Below are 19,107 nucleotides of genomic sequence, written 5' to 3' on the forward strand. Positions count from 1 at the left end.
CTTTTTTTGTCACCTGTAAAAATATATTAATACTGTTCTTAGCAATCTAACACATACAGACAATGGCTAAAACTACATAAACCTCTACATAAACCTCTCATAAAGTATTATATATGTTTTATAATAAAGGTGAAAATGTTTCTTAATTTTGGAGTATGGTTTTCTTGCTTTCATGATGGCATTAAGGTTAACAAGAAGCTCATCCTCGATTGTGCACGGTCACATTTTTTCCATCCTAAAGGTGGCTCTCATCACAAGTACTGGGTCTCCTGGAAGGCAGGACCCAAAACAATGAGACCACAGTGAATTCTGAGCACATTCCCCAGTAAGGACAGTGTCCTTAGAGGTTTTGGTAGCACTGATGACAAGAGGCTGAGACGGCAGTGATATTAGCAAATTTGGGGGGATAAGAATTTATAGTTGGTGTGCAGCAAACAATGTCTTGGGGCTGCCAGGCAACTGTTTGTTGGTCTCACCTCCTCCTCCATATCAACTAGATCTTCCCACTGGTCAGCTGTTTACCTGTAAACACACACACACACACACACACACACACACACACGTGTGCGTGCTCACACAATGGTACAATTACTGCTCGAGAAAATAAGATCCGACATACCTGAAAACGTGATGTTGAAGCCCTCATAGGAAATGGAAAAGTCTGATATAAACCGAAGCTGGGCTGTGAAGTTTCCAAACAAACCCGCCTTGATGGTGTGAGGCAGCACCGAGCCCGTGAGCCTGGCCACCGGCTCCGAGAAGCTCCCGTCCTCGGTGATCAGCAGGTAGTCATGGGAACTCTCCAAGTGAAAGGTATGGAAGATCATCTGGACTCCTGAGAGACAGAGATGGAGTCAGTGAGGGGGAGACAGAGAGAGACACACAGAGAGACAGAGAGAGAGACAGACAGTCAGACAGAGAGAGACAGAGAGAAAGAGAGAGACAGACAGAGACAGAGACAGAGAGAGACAGATAGAGAGAGACAGGGAGAGAAATGGAGATGGTGAGAGGGAGACAGAGAGAAAGAAAGGGAGAGGGTGACAGAGAGTCAGAGATGGAGACAGAGAGAGAGAGAGATGGCAATGGAGACAGAGGTGGAGTCGGTGAGAGGAAGAGGCAGATGGAGAGAGAGAGACAGAGAGAGAAAGGGCAGAGAGGGGAGTAAGGGGGTACTGATAGAATCAATAACTAGGGAAAGAATTCTTCCTGGGCATCAAAGTCTTGAATCAAAATATAATCTTGAAATGCAATCTGAATTATGAAGTTTGAAAGAAAAGTACAGAGAATGGGTAGAAAGAGGATGGCTTTAGGAATAAAAGAGAAGAAGGAATAAACAGCAAAACCCAATGTTTTGGTGTATGTAGGTATAGATACAGATACAGATTAGACACAGGGATATACAGCGAGCTACGGATGCAGGTTCCAACATAAACACATAACTAAACTCAGCAGCAGGGTTCAGTGGACTGTGCACAGCCTCTCAGGGCAAGCGTTTGTGACTAAGGAGACAAGGACCAGACCACTTTCCAATTGACAGTAAACATGTCCTTTAGAAACACCAGGCTTGGAGGTTTAATATAGAAACTTGCACAAGTGAGGGAAGAGAGTTGTGAAAACCTAGTTTCATGTGGCCCTTTGGGAATATGATCCCCTAGTAGCTATACTCACAAAGCATTATGTCTGAATTCCTATACATAATGAATATAATTAACCATGAAGAGATCTTTTTAATGAAAATATTTATTTTTATGATTACAAAACCCTGGTCACTCATAACTTGCTTATTCTTTTTTTCTTTTTCAATTCCCTTCAAAGCCAAGTTTTCCTTAACATACAATTACTCATTATGTGTAATAATCCTCATCAGACTTAGAACACATGGCAAGTACAAGAATGAGGCTTAGATTTATCATGGAAATGAGAAGTTAGATAATTATTTATCTCCTTTTATTTAAGTGTTATTCACATGTTGTATAATGCATGCCTCTTTTCTTTAGCATTGCACCTGATTTCCAAGCTTATGTTCACAAGTAAAAAGTTGTTCAAGTTATCTGATCCAAAGAGAATAAAATAAGGAATCAACTTTTGCTTGAATGTACCAATAATTTAGATTATTTATTTCTAGAATCTTATTAAAAATCACTTAGTAATTGAAACATATATGAGGAAATTAGTTATCTTACTTGTTCACACATCAATATTTTTTGTTCCCATGTTGGCATCTAGTTAATTATTTTATATTTTTGAAATCCGTAATATTCTTACCCTTTCCATGAGACACCTCAATGGTCCATGTACAGTTTAGAGAGTTTGGGTAAAAATCTGGAAACCCAGGAGAAAGAACTGTTCCACTCTTTCCATGGATGTATCCTCCACAGAGGGCTTAAATAATAAGAAATATAATTTTAGTATTAAAGTTTCACAATGATTGCTACAATAAAATACTTTTAAAGTGGCATTTAATTTGCACAAGGAATAAAAGAATACTTAAGGTCACCTCCAGGAAAAACAAAACAAAACCAAAACTTTATTTTGCCTGCAATGTGTAAGTTCATATACAAAGACCTAATTAGTACAAAACCTAGAGAGACACCACAGAGTAGGCTATACCAGCTGAAGTGGAACCCTCCTGTGCGTCTGCTCGACTGTGTCACAGGATGCACAGCCCTTTGACCTGACTTTATTCCGAGTGCATCTGTGAGGATGCTCTTGGGTGAGGTGATGCTGGAACAGGTGGACTGAGGAGAGCAGGTGGCCCTCCCCTGATGGGGGCGGGCCTCTTCCAACAGGTCGGAGGCCTGAGGAGGTCGAAAAGGCTGAGCGTCTTATAAGCGAGACGGAACACATCTTGCCCGGCGGCTTTCACACTGGGACATCAGCTTCCTTTCTATCCTCAGTCTTGAACGGAAGCATCAGCTCCTTCTGAGTCTTGAGGCCGCTGGCCTCTGGACTGGAATTCACACCCTTTGGGCCCCTGGGTCTCCAGCTGGCTGACTACAGATCTGAGGGCTTCACAGCCTCTGTAATCAATCTGAGTCAACTTCTTATGATAAATTTCTCCATCTCTACCTATATCTCTGTATCTTACTGATTCTAATCCTCTAGAGCTGCCAGCATTCTCAGTAGCACTTCATTGAATTTAAATCCTTTACAACAACACATGTCTTATTTGATATATCTCAGTCTCATTTCCGAAAGAAAGAAAAGAAAGTTGTACATAATCACTTGAGGGAGGAAGTCGACATGTTTAGGAATCAGTGTCCTGTGGAGGTTCCAGTGCTCAGACCTTGATGCCAGAAAGTGATGAGTTCAGATGCTGCCCTGTCTCTGACTCTGTGGTCTTTGGCAAGTAGCTCATCCTCCTTCCTGCACATCTGTCTTATCTTAAAACTGAACACAGTGATAAAAGCCATCTCTTAGGGTAGCTGTTTATAACAACTGGCTTCATAGAACACAATTTACAGGGTCCCATATGTATTAAATACCCAAGACATTAGCTGTTGATTCTATGAATAGATTTTCATAGCATCACTATGTACAATACACGAGGGTCCATCAACAGATGAATGGATAAAGAAGATGCGGTACATATGCACAACTCTGCCATACAATCTGCGTCAGCTCTGGTGAGGTGGGTGAGTCTACAGAGCGAAGTAAGTCAGAAAGAGAAGAACAAATACAGTATATTAATGTATATATATACACGGAATCCAGAAAAATGGTATTGATGAACCTACTTGCAGGGAAGGAATGGAGACACAGATGTAGAGAATGGACCTGTGGGCACAGTGGGGAGGGAGACGGAGGGATGACTGGAGAAAGTAGCGTCAGCGTATGTACACTATCAGGCATAAGATACCCATCTTACACGGGGTGAGAAGTTGCTGTATTGCACAGGGACCCCCATCTGACACTCTGTGATAACCTGGAGAGATGGGGTGGGCGAGGGGAGGCTAGGGAGGAACAGGGCGTATGTATAATTGTGGCTGATTTATGTTGCTATGTGGTAGGACCCAACACAACATTATAACATTAAAATTTTTAAATGTTTTTTAAATTTTAATTTTTAAAATTTTATAATTAATTATAAAAATAAAAACCAATAAAAAGAGAAACAGCAAGATATCAATAATTTAAAATTTGAATAAACTTTATAAAACTTAATTTTGCAGACAATTGATGAGTGGATATTTATCTTTTCTTTTCTATCTTAAGTCCTATCGTGGTTTCCTGAGAATGCAAGAGCTGAACCAACAAGGAATCAAACTGGCACAGGGGAGCTGGGGGGAAGGGCCAGGGACCAGGTTCAGCCCTGAGCTAGTCTCCAGGTCCTCTGGACCCTTGACCCCCGTGTTGTTCAAGGGTCCACTGTCACATGAATGTCCTGAATCATGTAAAAGCTGTTCCATAAATAACACTCAGAAAAGAATGAGCTCATTTGTAGAAAAAGTGATATTTCTCATCATGCTCACTCAGCATGTTATTTTAAGGAAACAGATAATTTTTTTGAATATGCAAACTTGAGATCTAGGTAAAAGACAGCAAAATATAAATTATTGAAAAGAGTTCTAGAATATTTTAAGAGGCTGAAGTTTTCACATCTTAAAGTTACATTGACTCATTTTATTATGAAAAAGGTAATAACATAGCATTTAACATTAATTTATTCAAAAAATAGTTACTGAGTACCTGCTATTTTTTGGGCTTCCCTGGTGGCTCAGAGGGTAAAGCATCTGCCTGCAATGCAGGGAACCTGGGTTTGATCCTTGGGTCAGGAAGATCTCCTGGAGAAGGAAATGGCAACCCACTCCAGTACTCTTGCCTGGAAAATCCCATGGACAGAGAAGCCTGGTAGACGACAGTCCGTGGGATCACAAAGAGGCTGACATGACTGAGCGACTTCACTTTCACTTTCACCTGCTATGTATGAGCAAAATAGACAAAAATCTCTGCTCTGGCAGAGTGCACATTCCAGCTGAAGAAGAGAGAATATAATATGAATGACTGACTATATACAATGTTGGAAGATGACACATGCCAGGGAAGAAAATGCAGAAAGAAAGAAGAACTGGCTTGGGGCAGAATAAACGGGGTTGGGGGGAAGATCTGACTCAGGAGGTGGCCGTGAAGAAAGACTTGAGACAGAAGGAAGCACTTGATAATCTGGGGAAGAACTTGCTTGAAGACAAAACCAGCAGGATGAAGGCCAGAGAGAGTGGGCTGCCAGGGTGGGGAGTGGGCTGCTGTTGTTGTTCAGTCACTCGGTCGTGCCCAGCACCTTGTGACCCCATGGAGTGCAGCATGCCAAGCTTCCCTGTCCTCCACCATCTCCTGAAGTTTGCTCAAACTCATGTCCATTGAGTCAGTGATGCCATCCAACCATCTCATCCTCTATCATCCCCTTCTCCTCCTGCCCTCAATCTTTCCCAGCATCAAGGTCTTTTCCAATAAGTCAGCTCTTTGCATCAGGTAGCCAAAGGATTGGCACTTCAGCTTCAGCATCAGTCCTTCCACTGAATATTCAGGGTTGATTTCCTTTAGGATGGACTTGTTGGATGTCCTTGCAGTCCAAGGGAACTCTTTGGAGTCTTCTCTGGCACCACAATTTGAAAGCATCAATTCTTCAATGCTCAGCCTTCATTAGGGTCCAACTCTCACATCCATACATGACTACTGGAAAAACCATAACCTTAACTATACAGACCTTTGCTGGCAAAGTGATGTCTCTGCTTTTTAATATGCTGTCTAGATTTATCACAGCTTTTCTTCCAAGGAGCAATAATCTTTTAATTTCATGGCTACAGTCACCTTCCACAGTGATTTTGGAGCCCAAGAAAACAAAAAGTCTGCTGGGGTAGGGGCAATTTGGTGGGGAGGGTGGGGAGAGAAGGGAGAGAGTCCTGGGCCCTGGGTCAGAAGGGAGAGAGTCCTGACCCCCTGGATGGGGTCAGATCCCATCCAGACCATGGCCCATCTCTGAGTGTGATGAAGGGCCACCTAAGGGTCCTGAACAGAAGATGAAGTGGGTCCACTTGGCTTTTAGTTTGGGTGCTGGGCTGCTATGTGAGGAGGGGGTTGAGTGGCAGAAAGCAAAACAGGTAAGACCCTGGACAGAACATCAGCAGAGATGTGGCGGGAAGTGGTCAGAACCCAGTAATGTTTTGAAGGTAGAGCTGATAGGATTTCCTTGTCAATGGGATGTGGGTGCCATAAAGGAAAAGGAAGATTGTAGGATGATTATAAGGTTCTAAGGCTGAGTGGGGGAATGGACTTGGGAAGAACCAGGTTTTGAAAGTAAACCAGTTCAGTTTTGGACACACAAGTGCAATGCTTATGAGACATCCATGCCGAATGGTTGGAGCTGTAATTGGATATGCAAGTCTGGATCCCATGAGAGAGGTCTGACCAAGGGCTAGAAAGATGAGATCATCAACACTATGAATGCAGATGTAGATAAAAAGACTAAAACCTGGGATGTTCCTATGAATAAGACAGACAAGTCCCTGTTTTTCCAGTTTACTTTCAGGTGGGCAAGGCAGATAAATTAATAAAAAGATAGCCAAGCATGATTTATTCTGAGGACAAGAATCATAACTGGTTCTCAGAGGCAGGTGAGGTGAGAAGAGTACAGCAAGCAAGCGATGGCCACGTGGCCACGACGATGAGCACTGAGAAAGCGAAGGACAGATGGAGGCAAGACAGACAGTCAGCTCACCCAGGGTTAACAGTTTGCTTGGTGACAGGCCAGTAGCTGCCAATTTACTGCAAGGTCACTGGGTTCCTGCTGGTCTTTTAAGGAAAACGCTCCTCTTACAGATTCTCAGTTATCAGCTTCTGTCATTCCCACATTCTCTCTCATCTTCTCAGACCATGCACACAGTCTTCCAGGAAATTCAAGTTTGCAAACAAGTCAGTCGTTGTTTCAAAGAACCAGAAACCTGCCTTCACTAATTTTATTTTTAAATGTCTTTCTCTGCCTAGATTGGAGGAAGGCACGAGTCGAGGCATGTAGACTATATCACAGGCGCTAGTCACTTTCCACCTGGGAGGTAGCAGCGCAAGAGGGGGAGGAAGAAAAGATGACAGAGTCTACTCACTCCCTGGAAGATACGATTTATTTCCACAGCACCAACTCTAACTGACGCTGAAACTCCAATACTTTGGCCACCTGATATGAAGAGCTGACTCATTTGAAAAGACCCTGATGCTAGGAAAGATTGAGGGCAGGAGGAAAAGGGGCCGACAGAGGATGAGATGGCTGGATGCCATCACCGACTCAATGGACATGAGTCTGGGTGAACTCCGAGAGTTGGTGATGGGCAGGGAGGCCTGGCGTGCTGCAGTTCATGGGGGTGGGCAAATGCTCAGACATGACTGAGTGACTGAACTGAATCGAGCTCTAACTTGTAACCTCACAGCTTTCAGCTTCATAATTTAAACTCTGATATACACTATTGCAGGCATGCTCAGTCAAATGTCTGACTCTTTGGTGACCTCATGGACTGCAGCCCACCAGTCTCCTCTCTCCATGGGATTTCCCAGGCAAGAATACTGGAGTGGGTTGCGATTTTCATCTCCAGGAGATCTTCTTGACCCAGGGATCAAATCCACATTTCCTGCACTGGCAGGCAGATTCTTCACCGCTCAGCCACTTGGGAAGCCCCGTACACTATTGATACCATGTATAAAATAGACAACTAGTGTGAACCTACTGCACAGCTCAGGGAACTCTGCTCAGTGCTCTCCGGTGACCAAAATGGGAAGGAAACACAAAAGAGAGGGGATAGATGTGTGCCTATAGCTGAATCCTGCTGCTGTACAGCAGAAACTTACACAACATTGTAAAGCAACTACATTCCAATTAAAAAAAAAAAAAAAAACAAAGCCCTTTCACTTCTTTCTCAAACCACAGCTGGGCTGGCAACTGCCTGCTAAGCATTTCAGAATGAAACCTGTGGGTCCCTACTCTCCCCTCACTGCCTGTATCATCACCTCTCACTTCTGGCAAGTTCTGTGACTGGTATGTTTCAGCTTGTTTGTGTCCACTTGACCTCCTGCCTCCTAATGCTTGCTTCTTCCTTGAAGAGACTAGCACGTGAAAGCACGCAGTATACTGGCTGGTTTCTTTATTTTTTCTATTATTTCCTCCTTTTTTTTTTTTTTGCTTTAAATTGTTAATAAAGTTCTATTTAAAGCAAAAAAACTTAATGGGGTTACTTTTCATTTCAGATTATTTGTGGACTCCCCATGCCCTACAGAAGTTGTTTTTGTTCATTCATTCATTTATATGGAAATCCTTTCCTCAAAAGAAGTCTTCTATAGAACACCATGATTTAAAAAAAAAAGTCATGGATAAATGAGAGCTGTTCAGTTGAGGTGGCCCTGCCCTTGTCCTAGCTTTCACCTTGAGCACTGCACACGTGGTCTCAAATCTCTCACCCATGGAAACAGGGCCATGCTCACAGGACCAGCCTGAGCAACCCTCGAACTGCCTTTGATCAGCACCCACCATTGGCAAATAAACCTCTCTCCTTCAGTCCCTGCCGGCCATGTTTATGACTTTATGCCTGATTCTCACTGTTTCTTCACTTTCAGTCTTTTCTTTCCTTTCAACCTCATTATTAAAGATGCATCATGAAAGTTGTCATCCAAGCCTTTCAAGTTCCTTTATCTCTGTATTCTCAACCATTTGTCCTTTGTCCTGTGTCTAATAGAGCATTTACTTCTTTGGATGATTGAAAAATAAGTCTTTCTTCTCTCTATTCTAATAGATTATGAACTTGCCAACTGTGTGCCCATAAAATCAGTGGTTTTCCAATAAATGCTTTTGGAAAAAACAAAGAGTTTACAAAAATATTTATTAAATGTAGAAACTTTTGCAAAGCTTTCTTACATTTGTATTTCACTAAATAAACGAGGGTCAACTTATTGTAATGTTCACTTTGCTTCTTCAAAATCTGAGTATCTAAAGCATAAATTAAAAAAAAAGAAAGAAATGCAGCAATGCTATTAATATGGTGTGAGAGATATTGATAGAATTTACCTTTTTTCATGGTGATATAAAATATTATAATTAATTCTGATTTCTTCTTTCCTTTCTGAGAGCTGTGAATTTTTGAAAGTGTAAATATCCTATTGATGTATTATTTGTCACAATAAAAACCCATAGGGTTTAAGAGATGGCTTATGACTTGAAAAGGCAACAAAAATAATTCTTAAGGTTAAATGAAAACAGTCAACCATGACAGACTAAAAGTCTCATATCAAACTCTAAAATCTCCAAAGTGTGCAGATTTATTAATCACCTTTTATCATAAATGTATTAATATCTGAGACAAGTTACAAGGAAGCATAAGCAAATAGTTTATGTTACCAATCTCTTGAGAAAGTTTAAACTCCAAATTTACATAAATTTAAATTGGAAGACAATAATAGATAAAATGCACAAGTCTAATGCACCTGATCATTTCCTATGGAAAACAAATATATAGCATCTCAGATATCTGCAAAGCACACAAGGCCCTTTCCAGTCTATGCCCATGCCATTTCTAGAAAACTTCCTTCTGGTCATTCCACTCTTTCCATTCACTCTCCTTCACTGAACCTCCAGGAATTTGCAGAAAGTTCCACGCTGGTCAACTCATGTGAGCTTGCTCATTTCCTCTGCCTAGAACGCCTCTTTGCATATTAAATTTTGAGAAATTCTACTCAGCACTGGATTCCCATCCCAGGGTTCTATTTTAGATGAGTTCTTCTTCAACTGCTACTTCCTAGGGGAGACTGTATTAAATGATTAAATGTGAATACATAAACACTACAGTCTGAATGCTTGCATCCCCAAAACTCATGTTGAGATCCTAAGGTCTGATGTGATGGTATCAAGGGTGCGGCCTCTGATGTGATCCAGTCATGAGAGCTGATGCTGGTGGTTGTGGTGCTGATTTAGTTGCTCAGCTGTATCCGAATCTTTGCGACCTCATAGACTGTAGCCCACCAGGCTTCTCTGTCCATGGAATTTCCCAGGCAAGAATACTGGAGTGGGTAGCCATTTTCTTCTCCAGGGGATCTTCTCGACCCAGGAATCAAAACAACATCTCCTGCACTGGCAACCAGATTCTTTACCATTGAGCCACCAGAGAAGGCCCACAAGGGCTGAGGTCTTATTCCTGGGATCAGAACCCCGATAAAAGAGGCCCCAGAGTGCTCCCTCATCCTTTTCACCATGAGATGACTTGGGGGAAGATGGCTGTCTACATCCCAATATAGGGCCCTGTAAGAACTCAGCCATGCTGGCAGCACCCTGATCTCAAAAAGAGTCATCATCCAAAATAGTGAAATATAACTTCCGTAGTTTATAAGCCACACAACTGGTGGCATTTTGTTATAGCAATTCAAATGGACTAAGAATATATACCATTTGATTGACTGGATTATAAGTGCTAAAGTTAGACTTTTAGAGCTACATATGGGAGAAATGGATGTCAGAAAAGCTAGTAGTGCTAGTGACCTGGAGCAAAAGCAGAAGAATTCTGGTGAAGGTGGAGAGCAACCTGGTCTTACAGGATGAGGATGACTGGATAGAAGTGGAAAATAGTCTTGGATAGATACTAAAATGTTTAAACAAAGCCAAGTCGCCAATATAAAGTCAACAATAACATGTGCATATTGTTCTCCTTTGAGAAGAGTCCATTCAAAATGACAGGTTTCAGGTGGGTCAGGATAAATCTCTCATTTTTATATGTCAGTTTTCTTCACCAGATCGAGAATCTATTAAATAGCTGATCTGATGAATGGGCTGTTTTCTGTGTTGGACAGCACCATCCTCCACCACAGCCCAGCGGTGGAATCATGATCAGGGGACCACACGCTGTCAGTCTCTCCAGCTCACACTGGGAAATCTACAGTTGAAACAACTCAAGAAGCCCCACTGGAGCAGATGCTCAACCAACCTACCTCAAAAGCAAGTGTACAAAAGAGAGCAGCTTGTATAAGTTTCTTTTCTAAATTCCACTTTTAGCTCTAGCCCATGAAATAATTAAAGCTGCACAATGACATTCAATAGAGCCATGAATTTGTATACCATGTAAACATTTCAATAAAATTATTCATATGATTAACTTACACATTTTGGATTAGGTGATATAATAAAATATATTGATTGATATTCAGTTATGTGTGAATAACATGGAAGTCTTTTAAGGGTTAGGCCCTTATTGTACTTAGTAAAATTGTTGTTAGTAAAGACTCCAAATAAGGAGTGAACATTTTGGTACAGTATTTAGGTCATACTCAAGTTTTACAAATTTTTAATTAGTACAGTAGCTAATATCTTTCTGACACTAGTAGTCATAAACATGAATTTTATTTATTATTATTAGAGTTCTAATACAAAAATAAAACATGGCAACAAAATTTCAAATAACATCATAAAATGAAGAACTAAAAAAGTCTCTCTTCACCCTCCCTGATAGCCTACTAACATCCCAAATGGAGAAGAAATTTTCCTTGCAGTCATAATTTTAGATTATAAATGTATAATTGTAGCTATAATTTTAGGTTCTCTATTTCCAGGCATTTCCTGTGCATACACTGTGAGGGTGTCTGTAGTTACCTACATGTATGTGCTCTCACACATGAGACACATTGCACTATGAGCTGCTTTTTTTCTCCCAAGAAACTATATTATTTACATTTCCCAGTAATAATGCAGAATGAACATGCAGATTCCTAATCCCACAACGAATCCAAATAATATGAACTTTCCACTTCTTTTTGCAAATCCAACAAGGGAGATAAATTACTGTGTTTCACTTGCAGTTTCCTGATTCCTGGTCAAAATGGACCTAATTTATACCATTTATTGGCCTTTGTGCACTCCTGGGAGTCATCAATGTGTTTGTTTCCCTCACAGATCTATTGGTTTATTTGTGTTGTTTATTTTCCTTCATTTGTTTTTTGGACAAAGCCATTTAAAATCATATTACACAGACAGTACAATTATTTTCTCTAATCTGACCATTTTACTTTACCTTTAAAAAAATTTAATGGAACTTTTTGATGCATGGAACAGGGCAGTCAAAGCCAGTACACTGGGACAACCCTGAGGGATGGGATGGGGAGGGAGTTGCGGGGGGTGGGGGTGGGGGTTCAGGATGGGGACACATGTATACCCATGGCTGATTCATGTCAATGTATGGAAAAAAAAAACACTACAATATTGTAAAGTAATTAACCTCCAATTAAAATAAATAAATTAATTTAAAAAATAAAAAAAATAATGGAACTTTTAATTTTTATATAGTGAAATGTCAATGTTTTTCATTTATTGTCTCTAGATTTCTTTAGAAAGTTTTCTAAGAATTAAAAAGTAAGATTTCTTAATGGATAAACTGCTTCACTGACTTTGCTTAAAGCCTTTGACTGTGTGGATCACAACAAATTGTGGAAAATTCTTAAAAAGACAGGAATCCCAAACCAACTTATCTGTCCTCTGAGAAACCTGTATGCTCTTCAATAAGTGGTGCTGGGAAAACTACACAGCTATGTGTAAAATAATGAAATTAGAATATTTCCTAAATCCATACACAAAGATAAATTCAAATGGATTGAAGACCTAAATGTAAGACCAGAAACTATAAAACTCTTAGAGAAAAACATAGGCGGAACACTTGATGACATAAATCAAAGCAAGATCCTGAATGATTCACCTCCTATAGTAATGGAAATAAAAGCAAAAATAAACAAGTTGGATCTAATTAAACTTAGAAGCTTTTGCACAGCAAAGGAAGCTACAAACAAGGTGAAAAGACAACCCTCAGAATGGGAGAGAATAATCGCAAAGGAACAACTGATAAGAATCAATTTCCAAAATATACAAACAGCTAATGCAACTCAATACCAGAAAAACAAACAACCCAATCAAAAAGTGGGGAAAAGCCCTAAACAGACATTTCTCCAAAGAAGACATACAGATGGTTAAAAACACGTGAAAAAATGCTCAACATTGCTCATTATTAGAGAAATGCAAATCAAAACTGCACTAAGATACTACCTCACACCAGTCAGAATGGTCATCATCAAAAAGTCTACAAACAATAAATGCTGGAGAGGGTATGGAGAAAAGGGATCCTCTTGTATTGCTTGTGAGAATGTAAATTGATACAACTACAATGGAAGACAGTATGGAGATTCCTCAAAACAGCTGTGGTACATATATACAATGGAATATTACTCAGCCATAAAGAGGAACACATTTGGGTCAATTCTAATGAGATGGATGAAACTAGAGCCTATTATACAGAGTGAAGTAAGTCAGAGAGAGAAATATAAATATTGTATACTGACACATATATATGGAATCTAGAAAGATGGTACTGATGAATTTATTTGCAGGACAGCAATGGAGAAAAAGACCAAGAAAAGACCTATGGAAACAGGGCGGGAGGGGAGGAGGGAGAGGGTGAGATATATGGAGAGAGTAACATGGAAACTTACTTTACCATATGTAAAATAGATAGCCAATAGGAATTTGCTTTATGACTCAGGGAACACAAATAGGGCCTCTGTAAAATTCTAGAAAGGTGGGATGGGAAAGGAGGTGGGAGGGAGTTTTTGGAGAGAACATACATGGGTGTTCCTATGGCTGATTCTTATTGATGTTTGACAGAAAACAACAAAATTTTGTAAAGCAATTAACCTTCAATTAAAAATAAATAAACTAAAAAATAAGCAACAATGAGACATGGAACAAAAGACTGTTTCAAAGTTGGGAAAGAAGTATGTCAAGGCTGTATATTGTTACCCTGCTTATGTAAATTATATGCAAAGTTCACCATGCAAATACTGGGCTGGATGAATCACAAGCTTAAATCAAGATTGCCAGAAGAAATATCAACCATCTTAGACATGCAGATGATACCACCCTAACAGCAGAAAGTGAAGAGGAACTAAAGAGCCTCTTGATGAAGAGGAAAGAAGAGAGTGAAAAAGCTGGCTTAAACCTCAACATTCGTGAAACTAAGATCAGGGCATCTGGTCCCATCACTTGGTGGCAAATAAAAGGAGAAAAAGTGGAAAATGGCAAATTTTCTTTTCTTGGGCTACAAAATCACTGCAGATGGTGACCACAGCCAGGAAACTAAAGTTCCTTGGAAGAAAAGCTAGTAGTCATGTATGAATGTGAGAGTTGGACCATAAAGAAGTCTCAGTGCTAAAGAATTAATGCTCTTGAATTTTGGTGCTGGAGGAGACTCTTGAGAGTTCCTTGAACTGCAAGGAAATCAAATCAGTCAATCGTAAATTAAATCAACCCTGAATATTTACTGGAAGGACTGATGCTGAAGCTGAAGCTCCAATACTTTGGTGATCTGATGCAAAGAGCCAACTTATTGGAAAAGATCCTGATGCTGGCAGAGAATGAAGGCAAGAGGAGAAGGGGGCAACAGAGGGCAAGATGGTTGGTTGGCATCACTGATTCAGTGAACATGAGTTGAGCAAATTCTGAGACATAGTAAAGGACAGGGAAGCCTGGCATGCCACAGTCCATGGGGTCTCAAAAAGACGGACATGACTCGGTGAATGAACAACAACAAATGGATAAAGAAAAGGACAAAGGCAATGACTCAGGCATATACAGACCCCTGTGTGACAAAACAGACCGGGCGTCAGAGAAGAGACAGTACAATTTTATTAATAAATGGATCTAGACACTACATCACATCTGACAAAAATATTAGATGGGTTTAAAGTATATATTTGACATTAAAAAAAACTAGCATTTGCTTTCAGGGTGATGAACACATCCTTAATCATGGTGATGGTTTCATACATGTATAGGTGTCTCAGAACATAGTAAAATTTTCACATCAAACAGGCAGGTGATAGTATTTTAATTATACCTCGTTCAAAATTTTAAAGGTTTTCAGAAGAAAACAACAGAATATCTTTATGACTTGAGGGTAGTAAGCCTTCTTAAACACTGTCTGTAAAACACCAATAACAAACGAATGCATTGAACAAGTAGATTATTTTCAAATGAAAACATGCTATTCTTCAAAAAGAGACCAAGAAGAAGAGGAGGAGGACAGAGACAGCATGAGAGAAAACATTCACAATACATGGATTCAACAAAAGAGAGGCCCCCAAATGCATAAGCAAGGCTTATTATTCTATAAGAAAAAGGTATGTTACCCAATATAAATAGGAGGAAAGAAACAAATTATTCATGGAGGAGGGTGTACTCTTAGCCAAACAAGCAGGAAAAGGAGCTCAAAATAACTCAAATGTTCATACAAAGTATCATGGAATAAACAGCGGTGGTACATTTATACAGGGAAACAGATGACAGGAATGAAGGAGGTGCAGTTAAATGCCATGCCCTGGATGTCACAGTGTATGACTGAGTGAAAGAAGCTGGAAATAGCAAAGAAACATCCTGCATGACTTCCTCCACATAGAATCTTTAGGGACAAGGGAACTGTAGCCTTTGTGGAGGCAGTGACTGGGATGAGGCAGGACTCCTGGGTTGCTGGTCACATTCATCTACTGATCTGTGGGCTTGATCTTATACAATATGCTTGCTGTGGGAAAATTCATTCTATAAATAGAAGCTCTACCTCATAGAGAAGATTCTAGATAAACTTCAAGCACTAAACAGCCATGTTTTTCAGGTCTAAGAACTTGCAAACAGAAGTCCTGTTTCAGTCACATCCTGCACCACCCCATAAAATGCTCACCACCCAAACTGTTTATATAATTTCTGTGCACGTCTTCCTGGTTTGCTGCTCCACCTACCGTCACAGCTGGGCAATGCGTGGTTCCACTGGTGGTTCCGCTCACAGACCAGGGGCTCGTCGTCACTCAGCGTGTAGCCCGGGTCACAGCTGAAGGTCACTGTGGACCGGATGCCAAAGTGACTGCCGTGCCGATGCCCGTTCACGGGGATCCCAGGATCAAGGCAGGAGTCAGACTCCAGAGTCACACCTGGACACACAGGGAAAACCATCATATGGAGACCTTCCTAGGTTATAGAAAAAATAGTATCTGTGCCATAATACAAACAAAATATTCCTAGACGTGATCAGACCTGGAAAATTATGGAAGTGAATCCAGTAACCCATTCATGTGAAGACAAATATATTTTCAAATATTTGCTTTTACTGTAGATAGGTGTATGCTGTTACATTAATAACCAGGTAGTAGCTAGGGAGTAAAATCTTGAATAATTTGCTGACCTCCCTGAATTTCTCTTTCTTTGAAAATCAATCAACTGTACTAAACAAAGTCTAAGTCTGTTTTCTGTCTCTCATCTCTCCTTATTCTTATATTTGATATACCAGTAGATTTTGGCAATCATACTTCAACGTTCATATATTTGCATACATTCACCCAAGCTCATACACACATCAGGCAAATTAAAACTGCACTGAGGCTGATTTTCTAAAATTGCATTCCACAAATCCATACTTTATTTTTTCAAATTTGCACTTAAGTCAGCCACTTTCAAGATGGCTATAAAATTAGCCTATGCTAAAAGATGTTAAAACATAAAGTGCTATATAAAGTCAAGTAATGATGATCACATCATTTCAAGAGTTTCTTTTCTCTGTCTCTAACATTCCTCTTTATTTTTAGAATAATACATTTTAAAGGATGAGGAAAAATGGAGTAAGGGAAGAGAATTTCATTGCAATGTTTAGGAATTCAAAGGGATTAAAAAAAATAGACTTATGGATTTCCCTTGTGGTTCAGTGGTAAAGAATCTACCTGCCAATGCAGGAGACATGGGTTCAAACCATGATCTGGGAAGATTCCACGTGCTGCAGGACAGCCAAGCCCATGGCCACAACTACTGAGCCCAAGCCCTAGAGCCTGGGAGCCACAGCAGTTGAAGCCTCAATGCTCTACAATCTGTGCTCTCCAATAAGAGAGATCTCACAATGAGAAGCCTGCACACTGCAACTAGAGAGCAGCCCCCGCTCGCTGCAACTAGAGAAAGCCTGAGCAGCAATGAAGACCCAGCCTAGCCAAAAATAAATAAATAAAATCATTTTTAAAAAAGACTTGCTGTTAGTATAACTCTCTCAGTAAGATTCAAAACAGTGCAATTATGGTGAAATATTAATGAAAACTCTTAAATTATTACTAGTATTCAGATCATTTACTCTCCTAAAATGATATTTGGGATGTTTCTGATCATCATATATATTTTACCAAAGTTTGAATGACATATCTTATGAATATACCCTCCCTTATTCAGTCAAATACACGATTTGCCACTAAAGAGTAAGTTTCTTAGATAAATAAGTGATGCGGTTTCCTTAAAGCACCACCATGTGATCCAACAGGTGCAGAAACAGAAGCAGGGAGGGCGCTTTCAGTGAGACCTTTTGCTGAATTACCAAACCTGAGGGTCATTACAGGAACCCCTAGGACTTGCATCTGGTTTCAGAATTGGTAGGATGAACAAACTTTGCACTTTGTAAGTCTGTGCTCTTTACTCTCTAGTTAAGAGACAGCGGAAAGGACTAGTACAGTGAAGTGTTCCAAGGGAAAAATAAGTGAAACAATGAAAAGAAAAAAAAAAAGATATAGCATCATTATTCCCAAGATTTTTTTTCTTAAAAATTAGTTATTCTAACTAAAATCCTCAAACTAACCTATGCCTCTCATCTTAGCAACAGGATATAACTGTCTGAGCTGCAAATACACCAATAGCAGATGGCCAGCATGTGCCCCAAGACCCGTCACCCACCTGGCTCCTCTCTTTCAGTGTGTGCACACACACATTCATGTTCTACACACACACACACACACACACACACACACACACGTTCACTTTCTGCACACATACATGCACACATTCATTTTCTACACACACACACATTCTACACACACCCACATTCACTTTCTACACACACACACACACACTTTCTACATATGCATTCACTTTCTACACACATCCATTCACTTTCTACACAAACACACACTCCCTATACACACATTCACTTTCTACACACTGTTTCATTTTCTACACACACATTCACTTTCTACACAAACACACATATTTGCTTTCTACCCACACATTCATTTTCTAAACACATATAATTCACTTTGTAAACACACACTTTCATTTTCTACACACTTTCACTTTTAGCACACACACTCACTTTTTAAAACACACATTCACTTTCTACACACTCATTTTCTACACACACGTTCACTTTATATGCACATTCACTTTCTATACATCCATTCAATTTCTACACATACATTCACTTTCTACACAAAGACACTGACTTTCTACACACACATTCACATTCTACACACTTGCATAATTCACATTCTACATACACACATTCACTTTCTACACACACACACTTTCTACACATGCATTCACTTTCTACACAAACACACACTTCCTACACAAACACACACAGTCACTTTATACACACACATTCACTTTCTATGCACACACACTTTGACTTTCTACACACATTCACTTTGTAAACACACAGTCAATTTCTACATACACAACTCACTTTCTGCACACATTTTCACTTTCTACACACACATTCACTTTTTACACATGCACTCACATTCTAAACTCATGCATATTCATTTTTTACACATACACATCCACTTCCTACACAAACACACATACTTTCTACACACACACCCTCACTTTCCACAATCTACACTTTCACTTCCTACAAACGTTCAATTTCTACAGAAACACTCTCACTTTCTACACAAACACACTCTCATTTTCTACACACATATTAACTTTCTGCACACACATTCACTTTTTACACATACTTTCACTTTCTATACACACACAATCACACACTACACACATGTGAATTCACTTTCTACACAGACACATACCTTCACTTTCCACACACACGCTTACTTTCTAAAACACTTTCACTTTCTACACACTTACATTCACTTTCTACACACACACACAGAGTCATTTCTACACACACACACCACATATTCACTTTCTACACACATCCACTTCCTACACACGCATACTAGCTTTCTACACATGCTTTTACTTTCTACAGTAATGCAGTTTCACTTTCTGAAGACACACATTAAATTTCC

At 39.9% G+C, this 19,107-nt stretch overlaps 1 protein-coding gene across 2 annotated transcripts in view; it reads right to left on the bottom strand.

The window, feature by feature from the left end:
• CSMD1 (CUB and Sushi multiple domains 1) overlaps positions 1 to 19,107 on the bottom strand; it is a 2,064,317-nt gene that overhangs the window by 363,508 nt on the left and 1,681,702 nt on the right. For both annotated transcript variants that reach the window (XM_059882319.1, XM_024986326.2), the window contains exons 18-20: positions 15,793 to 15,981; positions 2,266 to 2,382; positions 620 to 835 (exon numbers count right to left, since the gene is read on the bottom strand). In XM_059882319.1, coding sequence (XP_059738302.1) covers positions 620 to 835; positions 2,266 to 2,382; positions 15,793 to 15,981 — 522 coding nt within the window. The remainder of the gene's footprint in view (positions 1 to 619; positions 836 to 2,265; positions 2,383 to 15,792; positions 15,982 to 19,107) is intronic.

Source organism: Bos taurus, chromosome 27 (genome assembly GCF_002263795.3).
Source record: "Bos taurus isolate L1 Dominette 01449 registration number 42190680 breed Hereford chromosome 27, ARS-UCD2.0, whole genome shotgun sequence".
Classification (NCBI taxonomy): Eukaryota; Metazoa; Chordata; class Mammalia; order Artiodactyla; family Bovidae; genus Bos; species Bos taurus.